This window comes from Notolabrus celidotus, chromosome 15, assembly GCF_009762535.1.
Source record: "Notolabrus celidotus isolate fNotCel1 chromosome 15, fNotCel1.pri, whole genome shotgun sequence".
Taxonomy (NCBI): Eukaryota; Metazoa; Chordata; class Actinopteri; order Labriformes; family Labridae; genus Notolabrus; species Notolabrus celidotus.
This window is the reverse complement of record NC_048286.1, coordinates 30,392,729-30,412,948: the sequence shown is the minus strand read 5'-3', so window position 1 is coordinate 30,412,948 and position 20,220 is coordinate 30,392,729. Positions and strand designations below refer to the sequence as shown.

At 41.1% G+C, this 20,220-nt stretch overlaps 1 protein-coding gene across 1 annotated transcript in view; it reads left to right on the top strand.

The window, feature by feature from the left end:
- astn1 (astrotactin 1) overlaps positions 1-20,220 on the top strand; it is a 616,195-nt gene that overhangs the window by 210,231 nt on the left and 385,744 nt on the right. The window contains exons 9-10 of the mRNA XM_034703125.1: positions 1,574-1,648; positions 10,504-10,641. Of these exons, the coding sequence (XP_034559016.1) occupies positions 1,574-1,648; positions 10,504-10,641 (213 nt within the window). The remainder of the gene's footprint in view (positions 1-1,573; positions 1,649-10,503; positions 10,642-20,220) is intronic.

Below are 20,220 nucleotides of genomic sequence, written 5' to 3'. Positions count from 1 at the left end.
AAGGCAGTGGCCGTCTTGGAGGTGTGTTTGGGGTTGTTATCATGTTGGAATACTGCCCTGTGGCCCAGTTTCTGAAGGGAGGGGATCATGCTCTGCTTCAGTATGTCACAGTATATGTTGGCATTCATGGTTCCCTCAATGAACTGTAGCTCCCCAGTGCTGGGAGCACTCATGCAGACCCAGACCATGACACTCCCACCCCCATGCTTGACTGCAGGCAAGACACACTTGTCTTTGTACTCCTCACCTGGTTGGCGCCACACACGCTTGACACCATCATAACCAAATACGTTTATCTTGGTCTCATCAGACCACAAGACATGGTTCCAGTAATCCATGTTCTTAGTCTGCTTGTAGGCTTTCTTGTGCATCATCTTTAGAAGAAATGTGAGGGGTGTACTCCCTTTTGTGAGATACTGTACATGGTGCTCAGAGCAGAAGTTTACAGAGGATAGAAAGCTGAGGGAAGAAGACCCAGATGTAGTTTTTGACATCACTCTGAATTTGACTGTAGCTCTTACAGTCTCACAGTTTAACATTAGTTTATCAATCATGGATAGCAAACTTATTAAACTGCACGAAGAAACGCTAAAGTGGGTCATGCATATGTCTGTGCAATCATAAATGTAGTTGAGCTGTCCACCTGAACTGGTCCGTGTGTAGGAAACTCTACATCACTGGTCTGGGACATGCAGCAGCCACGACCCGTCACTCTCCCTTTATTTTGACATCATTTAATGCCAGGCCGTTCACAATGAGGATTCTTTTCTATATTCGGTCTACATTGGACTCCCCTCAGTCCATCCAACTGTGCACCTCAGTGTCTTATTTCCCTCATGGCTTCCTGTGTCCCTACTGCTGTGTGACACAGTAGGCACCCCAGGGTGACTTAAATGTTTAATGACCACAGCCTGTGGCAAGGAGGCCGCTCCCCTCTTCCTCGATGTTCTTTTAGTCTTACAGTACAGTGTGGGACTTTGCTCACAACGGCATCGGGCCCCTGTCACTTCTCCTTCTTACACTCTCACTTTGCAGACTGTTTAGTCCCCGAGCTGCCACTCCCCATTAATCTCCATCATTCCTTCTCTCTCTCACTTCTGCCTCTTGGCATCTGTCTCGTCCCCTCGATGTTCCCCTCTCTGTCTCCCGCTCCCCGCTCTCTGTATCTCTCTTTTTCATCGTCTGCTCTCTCCGTCACCCTCTGTCTCACCCTCCTACTCTGTGTCTCTCTCTCCCATTCTGTCTCCTCCTGTCATTCTCGGTTATCCCCTCCCCTGGTAAATAGATATGAGCCAAAGTCACATTGCATGTCAGCTGCCGGAGAACACATTTTTCAATCAGCATGTTTACACCCAGCACGCATCGTAATGCTGCTTGTGATTTGAGAGGCTCTGGAAGGCGGGAATGAATTGAAGTCAGGCGTTGAAACACAGCTTTTGATTATAGGGGGTTTAGATTAGGCAGGTGGGTTCACTGAAACATTTACCACTCCTCCTGCTTTGATTTAACACAGTGCTATTCTCTCCCCTCTCTTTTTGTCTCTTCCTCTGATCTTTTGTCCTTTTCATGGCAGTCCCTGGCCTTACACCATCTTCCAGCGTGGGTTTGATCTTGTGATGGGGGAACAACCCTCTGATCGCATTTTCAGGTAAGAGAAACATCACAAAACTTTGTTTTATCCTACTACTCTTTCCCTGGTGCTGCACACAATGCATGCTGCAGGAGACACTGTACAGCCAGCTGAATAACGTATTATCCTGGTACAGCGGCTCTTTTGTGAGCTCAGGTTGCAGAGTGCCTCCTGGAGCTGAGTCTGTCAGTTATAACGGTGTTACGTAATGAAGTGAGATTAGATTTTGGAATTGGAAAAGCAGAGCCACTCTGTTTTCTCTCAGGTCTGATAATCAGTGTTCTGATCTCCAAAGTAAAGCAGCAATCTTGTAGAAATATTGTTATATTGGCTGGAATAGGAGATTCAATTGACCAAGGGAGTCAAATATTAAAAATCAAATTGTTAAAAAAATAAAAAGTCATATTAACAGTCTGCACTGTTGTAGTCATCACTGTACTATCCATGCTGGCCATGTATTACTACTTTATTACACGGCTGTGTTTACCATGCTTCCTCTAAGCTCTTTCTGATTGGTCAAAACTCCAAAGTAACATTATGTTGTTTCTTGATAACACACAATGAAGAAGACAATGTTTACATGTATACAGCTCTAACCACAGACTTCAGTGGACTAAGTAAAATCCTATGGACTGGTCAGAGTAGTTACAGGGTTCATACACTTTTTCATGGTCAAATTCAAGTACTTTTCAAGGACTTTTAAGGTCAATTTCAAACTTTTTCAAGTACTACTTTTCAAGGCATACAGTCAGAGAGGCATAAAGATTTGCACTGGGTGGGCCAAATTATTCCAGCTGTAGTCATGTCATTTTAAGACCTTAACAGGGCACACCAGCCTCATGCTTTTCTTTTTTTTTTACTAACTTTATTTGTAGAAAATGTTCAACATTTTAGACAGACAGTGTGACATACAACATAAGGCACAAAAATATAGACTAGACATCAGTTAACACATCTGAATGACAACACCCTTCCCCACCCGCCACCCATTACAAGGCCATTCAACAATAATAATAAAAAAACAACAACAACAACAACAACAACAACAACAATAATAATACATACATATATACATAAAAAAATAGCTTAATAAAATAACAATGATAATAAATAAATGGAAGAAAACAGTACTAAGGTACAATAGATGTATTATATAAAATAAATAACAAAGAGTAAGTTAAAATTGCACACATCAGTCCTCCAATTCCAAGGAGAACTCTAGAGAATGTATATAGTTCAGAAAGGGATCCAAAGTAACATGAAATGATTTCACCGAGCCTTTTAGTGTAAACCTAAGCTTTTCAAATGTGAAGGGGGGCTGGGGAGCCTCCAATTGAGGAGAATCAACCAACAAGCCTAATGCTTTCCTAAGGAGAAATCATTAAATTTTTTCATCTTTACTTCTATTAAAATTGATTGTTATTGATACTGTTATTAATAAGCCTTCAATGTTCAGACACAAGCAGCAGCCGCACCGCTGTCACCCGCGGGGTGTTTTTAGCTCGGGGCCGGTCACCGCATGACCACAGTCGGTCTGTGACGGGTCTCGATGAGAAACACCATGTCATGCCTTCGTATCCAGCGGGAGAGTCTCCCACTCGGCGGCTGCCGGCTCAGGCACGACAAGGTCTTTTTAGACGAGACACCCCGTGGGTGACAGCGGTACGGCTGCTGGGAATCATCACACCACCTACACGTTATATGGCACAGTGTTTCTACATCACACATGCCTAGCATGTAGCATAAACAGGCGGTTAGCATCAACAAATAATAGGGTAGTTAACGTGCAGGGCTAACGTGGTGTAGCGTTGTCCTATTGGGGGGACGTCACGTCATACATGACAACAGACCAGCATGTAACACATGCAAGCTCATCAGGGAGAGTTGTTATTTCTTTTTTACGTTTGACTATTTTGTTTCTCTCCATTTCATTGTTAATTGTGAAATATATATATGATTACAATTTCAAGCATTTTCAAGCACTTAGACCCAAAATTCAAGCATTTTTCAAACCTTGAAAACACAGCATTAAAATTCAAGCATTTTCAAGGATTTCAAGCACCTGTATGAACCCCGTGGTTAGTTTGACATTAGTTAGTTTACAGTGGAAAAAAAACAAACAGATAAAAACAACAATGACAGAACAGGACAAGTAATAGACGCAGAAACTGTCGGCTGCAACAGAAAAATCATCTCACATAACTGAAGGCGGCGTCTGGGTTAACCTCCTATCAGAACACAGTTTGGGGTCCAGAGGTTTTTTATGGACTGATAAATGAAGAGTCAAATGTCTCTGAGTCTGACAGTGACAAGGCAGAAAAACTCAATCAGAGGCGGCACTGTTTCACACGGTCCCGTTCACCCTGTTACTTCTCCATCAGTGGAAATGTTCAGTTTCATGTGAGTAATGACGGCTCAGTGAGAGGGCTGCAGAGTTAACTAACACAGCTCAAACTGTGACTGTGCAGCTGTTTGCAAAGGAATAAATATTATCATGTTTGCATCTATGAAATCATTTCCAAATCAACATTTGGTCTTGAATCATTACCTATCAAGCCATTAGCCGTGTAGTAATGGATGTTTTGCCCAAATAAGGACATGACTGACTTGACTGACAGGCGGGAACACTGTAGCTGTTGGCTAGGAGGCTCAAACCCCGCCTCTTTACCTCACACTAACTTTGGTTGAGTTCAGCATTTCCAATAGGGCTCCCGCTGACGATTGGCTTCAAAACAGCGCTCACGAATAGATGGGTGATGTCACGGGTACTACGCCCATTATTTATACAGTCTATGGTGATAACACATTATGCACACATTTAAACCACTAGAGGTGTGACAGGATCACGTGCCTCAAAACCTTGTGCACCATGAAGGGATTTCTAGTCAAGGTGATGAGCTGTCTCGTGAGATCGGTGCATAACACAGCTGTTTTTTAAAACAAAGAATGCAATGAATGGACACATACTATGTGTTATGCCACAGGGATTTCCCTGCATATTAAACTACGAGGCGGCTTCCTTAGCCTAATTTCTGCACCGCCCCCAGTCCTCATCAGAGTGAGATTAGTTAGTAATGATCAAAGCACTCTTTTTTTTCCTCCCCGCTTTGTTTTGGTTTCCACTAGCCTCTCGAGAACACGTCTCCAGCTCTTGCTGCTAAATGCTCCCCTTGTTTTTCCCATTCAGCTGCTAGTTGTGAGTGTCTGTGCTTTCATGTTTGGCAGTAACGATACAGTGATGATGGAATCCGAGTTGATGACAGCTGTGAGAGTGAACCAAAAAGTGTATCTGCAAACTGTAAAACCAATAAGCTTGTACTTAAATACTTCACAATGGGAGGAGTTTGATGGGGCGGCAGTAGCTCAGTCCATAGGGACTTGACTTGGAAACTGGAGGGTCGTCAGATCGAGTCCCAGTATGGACAAAGTTTGGCTAGTGGACTGGTGCCTGGAGAGGTGCCGGTTCACTTGCCTGGGCACTGCTGAGGTGCCCTTGAGCAAGGCACCGAACCCGCAACTGCTCGGCGTGTGCTGGTTGATGGCAGCATCCTCACTCTGACATCTCTCCCTAAGTGTAAAATTCTATGTATATACCAAACTGTGTGTGTAGCATGACCACAAAAATAACACAAGTGGAAAAAATTTAATTTCCCCCATAGGGATTAATAGAGTATGTTTCTTCTTCTTCTTCTTGATGATTGGGTGATGACCCCAGTTAACCCTTTCAAAGAACACTTGGCATAGTCAAAGAGTAAAGAAGCAAAAAGCCACAATGCTCCACACTCACATGTTAGACCAGCTGGTAGACATAGTGGAACATCAAGGCACATGAAGAGTAGAGATTAATCTGAGTGCATGCTGGCTATTTCCCAAAACATGACAAGAAATGAAAGCTAGCATTGCTCCATATTTGCCAGATAAGTAGAAAGGCAACTTTCACTTCAAGTGTGAGTTAAATCTTATTAAAAGGAACAACTACTTCACTATATTTTCATGTCTAACAGGCTCAGCGACCTTTACATTAAAGGGGACATATCACGCTTTTTTCATCAATATATATTGGTCTAAGAGGTCCCAAAAACATGTATTTAAAGTTTATGCTCAAAAAAACACTTTGAAATCAGATTTTGGCATGCCTGAAAAGTCCTTTTCTTCATTCCTCATCAGAACACTCTGTTTTCCCTCTGACCACGCCCCCTCCGGAAGTGGATGTGCCTCGGCTCTCCAGCACGTTGATCTAATGTTTACATGTTGGCTGAATATACACGGCTGCTCAGAGATCGCGTTACTTCAACCCTCTGAATCTGATCCTGACGGAGAGGCGCCTGTAGCAGGACCTTTCTGAAGGATTGGTCATAGATTTAGTGTTTCTTGTTGTTTTATTTATCAGTATGTAGACGTGTGTCTTGGTACACAGCTACGAACATGTAGCTATGTGGCTATGCTAACTAGCGCTAGCACTTATCCATGATAAATCATCCACTAGATCTTCAAATCTGCAGACGTGGGGAGTAAAACCGACCTCTGCCAGAAAGGCAGCAGGGCCTTTTATGAAGGATTGGTCACAGATTTAGTGTTTCTTGTTGTTTTATTTGTCAGTATGTCGACGTGTGTCTTGGTACACAGCTACAGCTATGAACATATAGCTATGTGGCTATGCTAATTAGCGCTAGCACTTATCCATGACAAATAAAAATCATCCACTAGATCTTCAAATCTGCAGACGTGGGGAGTAAAACCGACCTTTGCGTTTATTAAGAAAGCCTACAACTAGCATGCCTCCCTCCTAAGCTCCTTGTTGGCACATATTTGTGCAGGTAATGAAAAACGGGGGAGGGATTCAGTATTATTTTATACAGTCTATGGGCTGAACAAGCTCCGAGCTCTGACTCCGTGACAGACCGGATATTGTTGTTACGTAACAAAAACACGGAAGTCTGAAACGGCTCGTTTCACACACATTTACAGAAAGGTGTAGAAATCAAAACAGGGGCAGAATGGATTTTTTTCATTCTTGGGGGGTTTGTAGACATGCCAGGGACACATATTTCAGGTAAAGAACCATTAAAAAGTCAATTTTGCATGATATGTCACCTTTAAAGTCTCATGATGAAACACATGCCTTGGCTTTAACATAGTTCACAGGAAGCCTCTTTTCAACACAGCAAAGCACCTGACAGTGGCAGAAGCACAGTGTTTCCTTACAGTGGCAATAACTGCTCTTTTTCCTGACACAATGCATTTAATAACTCGAGAAAGAGCAGATCTTACATGATGTGGCTTCACTGTAACTCTCTGGTTCCCGCAGTGACAGTATAAAAGAAGCAACAAACAAACAACACAACAGTGTTTGTGCTTCTGCTTACAATAAAGGAAAACCCTTAGAGTTCATGTGTGCCACTCTTGTGTCTGTCTCCTGTCTTTGGCATTGAACTGATATTTCCTGGAAGCTTTGATACCCTGCCCTCAATGCTAGCATGTTTCGGCAAGAAGGCGTTCTCTCCTCACTCTCCTCACAGCTGTGTAGTTTTAAAATCTCGCAGCTCCCACTCAGCCATCCATCCTAATTTAAATGTTTCGGCCTTTTGAACTCCTCGAAAACAAGCCTGTCAGCCAAAGCTCAGAAAAAGACCTTGAAGATCAGCAAGTGCTTGGAGAGCAATACAGCCGTCCTCCTTGTTTGCCAAAGCAGATATTAGCATTAAACACAGAAGCAAATAAGGCAATTAGAATCACAGTGGTAAAGAGACTCAAACAAAAACAAAGCAAACTCATGGATGCATGCAAATCCTTCTGTGTCGAAGGAGATAAATGTGGAGAGTCAGCATTCAAACACACAGCATTTGCCACTGGCACAGAATCAACCGCCGGGAGTTTCTCTGAGGGCTGCAAACATGTTTTCCACTCGACAACTGTTTCCTCACGGGAACTCTTAGTGTTTTTCACCTCCACTTCCTCTAAGGATGCACCAAGTAAGATGTATGGCAGCACACAAGTCCCTAGTTGTCTATTACAAAGCAGCACTTGTTAAATTGCTGCTTAATATGTTCTGTGGTCACCCGTACACGTCAGACTGCATCACAGGGAATTTCACACAGTCCCATGAGAGATGGTGAAATCACTTCCAAGAGAAGCAGCAACAGCTTTTTTGAGAAATTATACAGTAATATTACCATTTTAATAGACCTACCACTCCTTTAATAACCTGCTTCCAATGAGTGTTTTGCAGTAAATGAAGGAAATGCAGCACTTTGATGCACAGAAAATTTGACGTTGAAAGAAATTGGCTGGATGTAATTAAGTGTCTCATTTCTTCAGTGGTTTAATTCCCCCATTCTTAAAGAGAGTGGTAACGTATGCAGTGTCCACAATCGACTGCCCTTTCCTTATGCTAACTTAGCACTTTGTAAAATGCAAATTGGACAAATGTGGATGAAGGAATGTGTTTAGTTTGCATAAAAATGGTTGTTAACCATTTAATCAACAAGTTCAGCTCGTTTGTGCTACAAGTACTCATGCATAATTCATCAACGTTAATAATGCATTTCATGTTAATCAGCATGCACTGTTTAACTTTAAGTAGGAAGTATTACATTTCATCTGCAGCGTGTTTAAAGATTGATGATATCCATTGACTAACAAATAAAGAATTGTTTTAAAGCCCTTGTTCCAGACATCTGTTGTTTACAGATTTATAGCCCTCTTTAGTCTCAGGGGAAACTCTTATTGGCTCTTCTTTGTCAGGGTTTCCCATTTGGTATGCATTGCGTCCATTAGCACACCGTATCCTTCTGTTCAAGAAAGAGTTATGCAAAGAGGATAACTTTGCCTAAAGGTAAAATAAATAACCCTTGATCAGGGAGATACCATTGCTTTGAAACACTGACGCTGCAGAAACATTCATCTTTGAAAAGTAGCCCCCTCTGACGGGTCATTGTGGCAGTTTTTGTGCAAGAACTTGATGGAGTGTCAACTGAAAGTGGTTTTGCTCTCTCGTTAAACTTTCTGTCAGTGATCTTTGACTTTAGGATTCAAGTTTTGCTTAACCAACTGAATGCAACAGACAGAAAATAAACATGTTGGTTGGTGAATTAACCTGCTATGAAGAGTCATCCCCTTTCGGTCTTGCACCTTCATCAGGTCAGTTTAGCATTTGGGCATCCTGTTGACATCCCAACAAGCTATTTATTCCTATCTCATGACAGTTTAAGTTAGCCTCGCCTTGCTGCATGATTGGAAAGTATCACTGTGATGTGATTGGCCAGCATAGCAACTAGGTCAAACAAATGAACGTACCTGTATGTTGGTGTCCCGTGTAACACTGCCTGTAAACACTGATCTTATTTTCTAACCCTAACAATGACCTCCCCTAAACTTAACTGGGTCCTTTTGGTGCCCAACCTCAACCTGGTGCATTGGATCACTCTGGATATATGCATTGCCTGTGGTCCTGGGTAAAAAAAAAAAGCATATAAGCAAATTGCACTGAAGTCCAACTTTGAGGCAACACGTGGCATTTACTTTATTCAAAAAGCAACAAGTCTTGACACTGAAGTACGTGGAACCATAAACATTGCATAGTTCTGTAATTTTAGTTCTGCAATGATATGATCTAACTGTGGGGTTCCCAAACTTTTCGGCCCACGACCCCCAAAAGTAGCCACCTGCACATGTGGCTGTGTTTCCTCTGCTGTTATGAATTAACCGCTGCCACTGATGCTTTTGTTAGAAAGAAAGAAAGGTACTTTATTGATCCACAGGGGGGAAATTCAATTTTTTCACTCATGCTATTTTTGGACATGCTACACATACAGTTTTTTTGGTATATACATACAAATGCACACACATGCAGTGAACATGCTTAGGGAGAGATGTCAGAGTGAGGATACTGCCGTCAACCAGCGCACCCCAAGCAGTTGGGGGTTCGGTGCCTTGCTCAAGGGCACCTCGACAGTGCCCAGGCAGGTGAACCAGCACCTCTCCAGCCACCAGTCCACTTGCCAAACTTCGTCCATACTGGGACTCGAACCAGCTACTGCCACCCCAATTATTATTATGATATATTATTTAACTGTAAACTAACCCTAGCTCTAACGCTAACCTTAGGAATCATCTAAAGAAAGGCAGAAAACTAATGAAAAAAATTATTTGTAAGGTTTTATTTCTGAATGACTTACTTTAAAAATATATATTTTTAAGAAGTACTTTTGGGCTTTTTTCGCCTTTATTGACAGGACAGACAGCTGCAGAGGGACAGGATATGTGGGGAGTAGAGAGTGGGGGAAGACATGCAGGAAATGATCGACAATTTTAGATTATTTAGAAAGATAAATAAATCTTGCAACCCCCAATTAGTGTCTTGCGACCCCCCAGGGGGTGCTGACCCCCCACTTTGGGAACCCCTGACCTAAGTTACTGTGAGGAGTTTTTTGTAGTTATGAAAAAGACTGAAACTAATACCAATGTCTCTTTATGACATACTAATGCAGATATGATCAATAACGCATGTACAGAGAAAAACAGCAGAGAGATAAAGTGTCACACTTTGTCCACAGGGGTGTGAAATTGACAAAAACTATAAGTTCCTAACTGGAGCTTTAATATATGTCTGCTTTATTGTTTAAAAAAAAAATGGTGTGACATTTTGTTCTTACTATGACTTTATGAGACGCATCATGTGTTGATGAAGGCTTCAGTCCTGTCTTTGAGGGGTTTGTGTAAAACAGGATGAATGCCCTTTTGTGTCCTGACACAGCTTTATGATATTTACCTTGTTGTTATCACCTCCACTCCTGACGTGTTTTCTTTGCTAACCTTTTTTATTTACTAACCTGCAGCTGCTCTTATCTCATCCACCATCATTCTCTCTGCAGATTCACCTACACCTTAGGAGAAGGGATGTGGCTGCCGTTGAGTAAAAGCTTTGTCATCCCCCCCGCCGAGCTCGCCATCAACCCCTCAGCCAAGTGCAAGACAGACATGACAGTCATGGAGGACGCGGTGGACGTACGGTGAGAGATTGCATGTCTTGTCACCAGTGCAAATTTTTCTTTCTATAAAAAAATTTCAGAAACATGGAGACAAAGGCTCTGAGTGAAGAAATGAAAAGAGAAAAGTTTTACAAAGGCTGTCAGGAACGGTAGGATTCTGCACACAAGTGAACAATACAAGTTTATCTCGATCGCTGCAGCACTTTCAGAAGTTTCGCTCCATTGTGTGTTTCATTGTGTCTGATAAAGCTTCACAACACAAAGTAGACATTGGCTTTTGATGAAGTATTTCTCATGACCATCTTTTTCATCCATCACTTTAAAGTTGCTGTTTACTCTCGGGCTGTCTGGATGTTATTTTCTCACTTAATCACTATTTGCTTTTTTAGTCACTATTGTTGCAGTGAGTGTTAGGCAGCCCTGTGGCGTTGATACAGAGGTCTTAGCAGCCATGATTCAGAGGGTAATAAAACTCCAAGATCTAACTCAAAATCAGTTTGGATGATGAAGAGCAAACAAAGTTTAGAGGAAAAGGAGGAAGATTACTTGAAGATTCAGAGCCATAAAGAGCATTAGGATTGTTAAATGGTTCATAACTCCTCCAAAGAAATCTGCTCTGTGTTCAGTGACTGTGATTGTGTCTTTCCTGCTTAGTGAGCCGCAAGAATGCTGCAGTTTTCAAGCTGCCTCAGCTGATTTCACATATGAAACATACAATGGCAGTTATTATTTGCACTGATGTCATCCTACAACAAAATGTAAAATTCAGCATGCCTGCTTAAAGCTTTTAATTTGATCTCCATCCTCATTAAATGAGTTCCATACAACTCTGTTGGACACCATCAAGGCTGCAGCTGAAATACACATTTACACATTAATACATTTAAAGAGGAGTGAAACAGTCTTGGAGCTCTAACCAAAAGGCTCAGTCACATTTAGTTATAAGCCAGGATCTCAGAACATCCAGCTGAGCGGCACACACTGATCTGAGAGCACACCAAGGCACATCAGGGGGTCTAAAGATCTCTTAAATACTTTGGAGTAAGTCTATTTAAAGGTGACATATCATGCAAAATCGACTTTTTAATGATTCTCTACCTGAAATATGTTTCCCTGGCATGTCTACAAACCCCCTGAGAATGGAAAAAATCCATTCTGCCCCTGTTTTGATTTCTACACCTTTCTGTAAATGTGTGTGAAACGAGCCGTTTCAGACTTCTGTGTTTTTGTTACGTAACAACAATATCCGGTCTGTCACGGAGTCAGAGCTCGGAGCTTGTTCAGCCCATAGACTGTATAAAATAATACTGAATCCCCCCTCCGTTTTTCATTACCTGCACAAATGTGTGCTAACAAGGAGCTTAGGAGGGAGGCATGCTAGTTGTAGGCTGTCTTCATAAACACAAAGGTCGGTTTTACTTCCCACGTCTGCAGATTTGAAGATCTAGTGGATTTTTATTTGTCATGGAAAAGTGCTAGCGCTAGTTAGCATAGCCACATAGCTACATGTTTGTAGCTTTGTACCAAGACACACGTCGACATACTGATGAATAAAACAACAAGAAACACAAAATCTGTGACCAATCCTTCAGAAAGGTCCTGCTACAGGCGCCTCTCCGTCAGGATCAGATTCAGAGGGTTGAAGTAGCATGGTCTGCTAGCAGCCGTGTATATTCAGCCAACATGTAAACATTAGATCAACGTGCTGGAGAGCTGAGGCCACATCCACTTCCTGAGGGGGCGTGGTCAGAGAGAAAACAGAGTGTTCTGAGGACTGCTGAAGAAGAGGGTTCTTCAGGCATGCCAAAATCTGATTTCAAAGTGTTTTTTTGAGCATAAACTTTAAAGACACGTTTTGGGGACCTCTTAGACCAATATATATTGATGAAAAAAGCGTGATATGTCACCTTTAATGTTTTAAAAGTAATCAATATGATAAAAAAAACGGGCAACCAATGTAAACGTGCAAGCACAGGAGTGATGTGTTCGTACTTGGTTGTGCCTAATAAAATACAAGCGGCTGCATTTTGAACCAGCTGGAGTGCGTGGAGGGAGCTCTGACTGATACCAGTTAAATGTGCATTACAATAATCCAAACAAGAAGAAATGAAAGCGTCTGGAAGTCCAGGTCAGGGACACAGAAAGCCTCTGGATCCTGCGCCAACACTTATTCAAAATCCTTCAATAGAAAATAATTGAAGTCAGAAAATCACTTACAAATAAATCCCTGGCAAGTCCAAAGTCAGGTGCAATATTCAGGCTTTATGCCAGCAGGCACAGAGACATTCTGGTAAATGTGAGTCTCATCTGAAAAACCAGTAGTTTGACCCTGACAGTGCAGCTCTTTATTCAAAACATTAAGATAATATGTTACCACCTCATTCCACATCTAAGATAAACAGTCATGTCCCAACTGATATCATCCAGATACCATGAACCCTAACCCTTTAAATGACCTGAGACATCCTGAGCATCCGGTCTTTAAATGCAAGCCCAGCAAGACAAAAGCCAGTCTCACCAAGCTGGACTTATCAGAAGTACTTGATGGTCAGTGGGCTTCCGTCTGTGTTACTACACATTGCTTCAATTCAATTCAGTCGAGGCATGATGGCTGTCTAACATGAGTCTGGTCCTGCTTGAGGTTTCTGCCTGTTAAAAGTTAAAAAGTTTTTCCTTGCCACTGTAACTAGCTAAATACTGCAATGTGCAATGCTCATGATGGATTAAGGTGGGGTCAGACTGAATCTTACCCTGTCTTGAAGTTGGGTCTCTGTTCATAATTTGACATTGAGTGGTCTAGACCTCCTATGTTTGTAAAAGCCTCTTGAGATAACGTTTGTTGTGATTTGGCGCTATACAAATAAAGGTTGATTGATTGAGGTTGATTCAATTGATTACTTTTGAGATAGTTTCTGATTCTTATTACGAACAGTACAGGGATTATCATGGTTTCACTCCCGAAGCATGCAAGTCATCCCTTTGTGTATATTTCAACAGAGTTTTTGATGACTAACCATTGTTTTGGGCACAGATTATATAATTTACTGAATATAGCAGCCGGGGGTTGGGTGTGGGGAGGTTGTGATGGTACAGGCACATTGAAAAACACATTGTTTATTTTTATTGAGCCTGTAAGCTGAAAAAGTTTTGACAGGATGACCATGAAAGTATCATGTAAGAAACAAAATCTCCACTCAGGGATGGGACTGAACCTGAACATCTTGAAAACACCAGTGACATAATGGGCTGGAAGGTAAAACAAGTGCACAGCGAGGTCAGGGTGATTGAGATGTGCAGCGTGGCTTCACATACTGATGTGGAATTAGAGTCCACCTTTAATACAGCTGCTGGTTTTTGACAGTCTGTTGGCTTGCTGGTGTATGTGTATGTGTTCCTCAGGCTACAAGTGATTTTCATTGGAAGACATCAACTTGTCACAACAAACAGATGTCTGACAGGTTGAACGCATCACAAATCAACACTGAGCCGGCCTCAGCTTCTTTCAGTGATGTGATGAAGTGTTAATCTAGCATATAATTGTGTTTGTCTTTTGTGTGTTGTGCTCTTTTTTTGCCCAACATTTGTTTCACTCTGTGTAAAGAAAGCGGAAGAGAATAATACTCTCTACAGTTGCCTGGGTAAGCCAGTGAAGCTTAGTTTGTTTAGAAAATATACAGTTTTCAGATGGTTTCATGTGGCTGAAATTCGTGACAAGTTTTTCCTCTGTTGTCTGACTGGCCTTGGCCGATGGTGTACATTCTGGCTCCACTGCCTGCTTGGTCCCCCCGCTGGGGTCCTCAAGTTACCATCTTCTGGCAGTCCACAGCTCCTCTGCAGGAGGTTTAACTTCCAAATATCCTTTAAGAGTGCACTGTAAAAAATCATACTGTAAAATATCCTGCACTACTGAACATACTGTATTGCTCTTAATACTGCATACCGTAATCATAGTCATAGCCTCCTCATAGTCCATACATACCTGTAGTAATAGTCACTTCTGGTTAGATGCAGTCTGTATTTCATTGCTATGTACCTGTTACATGTGCAATGACAATACATTTGAATCTAATCTAATTAAATCTAATTAAATCCAATCTAAGGACTCCTTATTCCCAGATGGAGGAGAGTAAGCTAATAGAAGTGATAGCTGCACTGTTTACTGTGTTAACAAGTTAAAAGTAGCTGCAGCTGGAAACCATTGGTGGTTATTCGGTCAGAGCAATGAGAAATCAGAGGAAAGGCATGGTATACACATTTTTCTACATACAGATTCACTATTTTTGTTGATTTGTTGAAAGTTATCATTTTTTTCTTCATCTTTTGTATCAGTGCTAATGTCAAGTTTTTGCACAGTTGTCAGATAGACAGAGCAGCTTGAAACATTGTTCTCTGGTATCTGCACCCACATAAAGCCAATCCAGTCCAGACTAGTCCAGTCCAAATCAAATCCAGTCCAATCCAATCTAATTAAATTAATCAAATCAAATCAAATCAAATCAAATCAAATCAAATCAAATCAAATCCAGTCCAGTCCAGTCCAGTCCAGTCCAGTGCAATCCATCCAATCCAATCCAATCCAATCCAATCCAATCCAATCCAATCCAGTCCAGTCCAGTCCAAACCAATCTAGTCCAAATCAAGTCCAATCCAATCCAATCCTGCCCAAACCAATCCAGTCTGTTCAATTCCAGGCCAGTTCAGTTCAGCCTAGTCCAGTCCAATCAAATCCAAATCAAATCAAATCAAATCAAATCAAATCAAATCAAATCAAATCAAATCAAATCCAGTCCAGTCCAGTCCAGTCCAGTCCAGTGCAATCCATCCAATCCAATCCAATCCAATCCAATCCAGTCCAGTCCAGTCCAAACCAATCTAGTCCAAATCAAATCCAGTCCAATCCAATCCAATCCTGCCCAAACCAATCCAGTCTGTTCAATTCCAGGCCAGTTCAGTTCAGCCTAGTCCAGTCCAATCAAATCAAATCAAATCAAATCAAATCAAATCAAATCAAATCAAATCAAATCAAATCAAATCAAATCAAATCAAACCAAATCAAATCAAATCAAATCAAATCAAATCAAACCAAATCAAATCTAGTCCAGTCCAGTCCAGTCCAGTCCAAAGCAAAGCAATGCAATGCAAAGCAATGCAATGCAATCCAGTCCAATAGAATCACATCCAATACAATCTATTGTATCTAATTAAACTATCTAATCTATATCTATATAAAAGATGACCAAAGTGCTCTCCAATCAGAACAGAAAAAAACATTCAAACAACTTGAAAACAACACAATAAAACAAAAAAGCATTTTTAAGACAATGCAACAACATAATCCAAGGTTTAAAGACCAACAGGAAAGGAAAAGGATTAGAGAAAAGTGAGCTCTAATGCTGAGTGAAAAGCGAAGGTATAGACATGCATTTTGAGGCTTGATTTAAAAACAGGCAGTGAGGGGGAGCTTTGGAGCTGCAAGTGAAAAGGCTTGTTCCCCCATCAGCATCAACCTAGACCTTGAGACAGCCATAATCAACTGGTCCGTAGATCCGAGTGTCCTTGATTAAAGATGTGGTTTTAAAAGGTCTGAGAGATAGATAGAAGCTCATTTAATGATTTATATGCCAATAATTAATAGATTAATCCTAAAGCGCACAGGCAGCCAGGAGAGGGAAGCCAGTGTAGGTCATATGTGCCTTACCAGTTAAAATACGAGCCCCAGCTTTGAGAACAAGCTGCAGGCGAGACTGAGAGGCTTGGCTGACACCGACACAAAGTGCATTACAATAATCAAAACGTGTGGTGATAAAAGCATGTGTGACCTTTTCAAAATCATTAAAAGATGAGAAGGACTTGAGCCGGGATGAAAACCACAGTTGGAAAAAAGCTTGATCTCTCAGATTAGTATATTTGTCTGTCCATTTATAAATCCTCATCCATTTAAACACTCAGATTAAGACATTACTGAGCGATCAATAAGCACACATATCTACTTAAACAACACTGCAGCATGTCCATGATGGGCTAATTAATAGCTTTGTCCCTTATGAAATGAACATACAGGAATTACCACAAAGTCTTACAAATCAGAGTGTTTCAAAATGTAAAAGGATGATATATATCCTCATTTATTTTTCATCTGTATGTAAGCTATGAGTTGTGTGAAGGATTAAATCCAGTATGCTCTCTGAGACTGAAGCTGCTGTGCGTTTGCTGATGTGCTGCAGTAGCTGTGATTTATAGCTTTTGTTATGGGTGATGCATATTTAACTGTTTTCCCAATTATGTCCTGCTAACTAATGTATTCACTGATTTCACTGAGGTTTTGAATAAATGAAGGGCTATAGAGTTAGAGTTGTAACTGTTGTTGAGTCCAGGCAGAAAAGCTGTTTGAGTGTTGGAAAAACATGAAGTTTATATGAATGTTTGCAAAAACATTGTGATCTGTTCAGTCAAGTCCAATCTGATCCAGTTCAGTTCAATCCAGTCCAGTCCAGTCCTGTCCTGTCATATCAAATCAAATCCAATCCCATTGAGCTCAGTCCAAGCTAGTCCAGTCCAGTCCAGTCAATTACAGCCTAATCCAGTCCAATGAAATCCAATCCAGACCATTCCATATTAGTCCAGTCCAGTCCAGTCAACTAGAGTCCAGTTCACTCCAATCCAGTCCAGTCTAATCCAATCAAATCAAATCCAATTCAATCCATTTCAGTCCAGTCCAGTTCGGTCCACTCCAATCCAGTCCAATTAAATCCAATCCAACCCATTCCATATTAGTCAAGTCCAATCTGATCCAGTTCAGTTCAATCCAATCCAGTTCACTCCAATCCAGTCCTGCCCTGTCCTGTCCTGTCATATCAAATCAAATCCAATCCCATTGAGCTCAGTCCAAGCTAGTCCAGTCCAGTCCAGTCCAGTCCAGTCCAGTCCAGTCAATTACAGCCTAATCCAGTCCAATGAAATCCAATCCAACCCATTCCATATTAGTCCAGTCCAGTCCAGTCAACTAGAGTCCAGTCTAATCCAATCAAATCAAATCCAATTCAATCCATTTCAATCCAGTCCAGTCCGGTCCAATCCAATCCAGTCCAGTCAAATCCAATCCAACCCATTCCATATTAGTCCAGTCTATTACAGTCCAGTTCACTCCAATCCAGTCCAGTCTAATCAAATCAAATCAAATCAAATCAAATCAAATCAAATCCACTTCAGTCCAATCTGGTCCAATCCAATCCACTCCAATCCAGTCCACTCCAATCCAATCCAATCAAATCCATCCAGTTCTGTCCAAGCAATTCCAGTCAAGTCTGATCCAATCCAATCCAACTGAGTTCAGTCTAGTCCAGTCCAGTTAAGCCCAATCCAATCAATCCCAGTCCAGTCCTGTCCAATCCAATCCAGTTCAGTCCACATAATCCAGTCCATTCCATCCCAGTCCAGTCCAATCCAATCCAGATCAGTCAAATCCAGTCCAATCCAATCCAGCCCAATCCAATCCAGTCCAGTCCAGTCCAGTCCAGTCCAGTCCAGTCAATTCAAGCTGCTTTGGACATTTTGTATTTATTCATATTGATTGAAAACTAATAGGTTTTTATTTTTAGAATAACTTGATGTGAGGGTACCACGTGTGCTTATATGTATATATCAAACAAAGAAGTTGAGACAAATCATTCAATTCTCTTGTTTCCTCTGGTGATTAGTTAGTAAGAAAGTTAATTTAGGAAAGCTTAGAACAGTTACATTGTTTTCTTTTGTCTTGCCAAACAGAGCGGTCAGTGATAGAAATATAAATGGCATACTTTTCATGTCATCGCAGCAGGAACTCGGTGCCCCAGCTAAATCGAATGGAACTATTGTTATTATTTAGCCTGGTGCCTTCCTGTCTTGACAAGTTGTATGTTTGCTGTGAAAAAGGTCTCAAGAAGTCATCCTGTTGACAGATAGAGTTAATAGTTGGAAGCAATTACTATCACCTCAGAGACCATTGGTTTAGATTGCATTGCAGCACACGCTCCAGAGAGGCTTCAGGTCTTTTAGCACACATATCAGAGTACAGTCAATAAAAGGACAAACTGAAAACAATCTTTATTTCTTTAAATTCTTGAAATATTGCAACAAATGTATCCCAGAGTTACACTGCAGAGAATAAACCTCATCACACTGTGCAACATTGATTCCCAAAACCTCCTGGAAACTAAACTTGTAGTTCAAGTGACCCCGGGACAAGTCATGTTCTTAGTATGGAGGCTAAAAGCGTGTTGTTCACCCAGAGTTGGTTTTTCATTCTCAGATTTCTTGACTTTTTGAAGTTTTAGAGGCAACAGAGGTGAAACTTTGTCAAGAAAGCTGGAAATTGACCAAGTTTCATGCAACAGAAAAATCCGTCAACCTACAAGTTTTCTCTTTCACTCAACTTGTTATCTTGCGATCTCTGTGATCTGTCTTGGGATGACTTGAGGGGTCACTCGAGGTCCACAAAAGTGGGCCACTGGAGTCCAAGCTGTAATAGTTTCTTACAGGTTTAAAAGTTAGTCAGAAATGATACAAAAAAAAGTGATGTGTATTTTGGCAATACTTTGGTGTTTCTGGGCATTGTTCTGACTTAGTTTCATCTAAGGCAGTCAAAATATCAGATTGTCACCTCATAATTGTCAATATCACAATATATATGGAAAACTCAGAATAACAAACAGGAAAGGCAAGACAAGGGTGGAGCGACACATTATGTCACAATCTTTACTAATAAAAACCTTTGATAGAAACTTTGTCCAATCGTTCTCATGGTGTGATTCTGTGTTACATGTTGTCCACAAACAACCCATTATTCTCAGGGAACTCAAGAAAGCTCCCAAACTGGCGAGTGCAGATGCAGTACCTCGCTTTCATCTATCATCGCCTCTGATATATATGATGCTGCTGTTGTAACATTAATTCAGTTACAGTATTTCTCAATTGCTAAAACACATTTATTGACATCCACCATGTTTTTTTTCAACACCAGAAGCACAAAACCCAATTTTCAAACGACATTCACCAAACCTCTGACTCTTCCTGCAAAACCAAACAATGTTGTCAGATCATACCCCAAGTCAATCAAATTTAAAAACAATGCTCAGGACATGAAGCTCTAGAAATAATGTTTATTGTTCACAGTAGGCTAAATTAATTTTGCAAGAAATATAAAAAAATTTATATATATAAATGAGAAGCACATTACAGTGTAATCCACAAAATCAAACTGAAGTGCTTACAGCATCTACAATCATTCAGCCACAGCATCAGGTCTACGTGCTTGGTCAGGCCACAGGACTTCACCCACATCACAGGCCAAATTCTACATGACCAGGCAACGGGGGGGATCCAGGCTTATAATGGTTTCCTCACATCATTAGCCACAAGTGTGATCAATTTTGAGTGGTTGTGTTTAAGCTGTGACACCTGTGCTTCAGAAATGTGTTTAACTTTTGCTACCTGTGCTTACCATTATGCAACACAAGTGCATCACAGTGCAACATGTGTTTAAGTGAGTGAGAATGTGTTTGCAAGTTGTGTCTAACAAGGTGAAAAGTGCATATGGTTGTACCAAAAGAGTGACTGATTCAA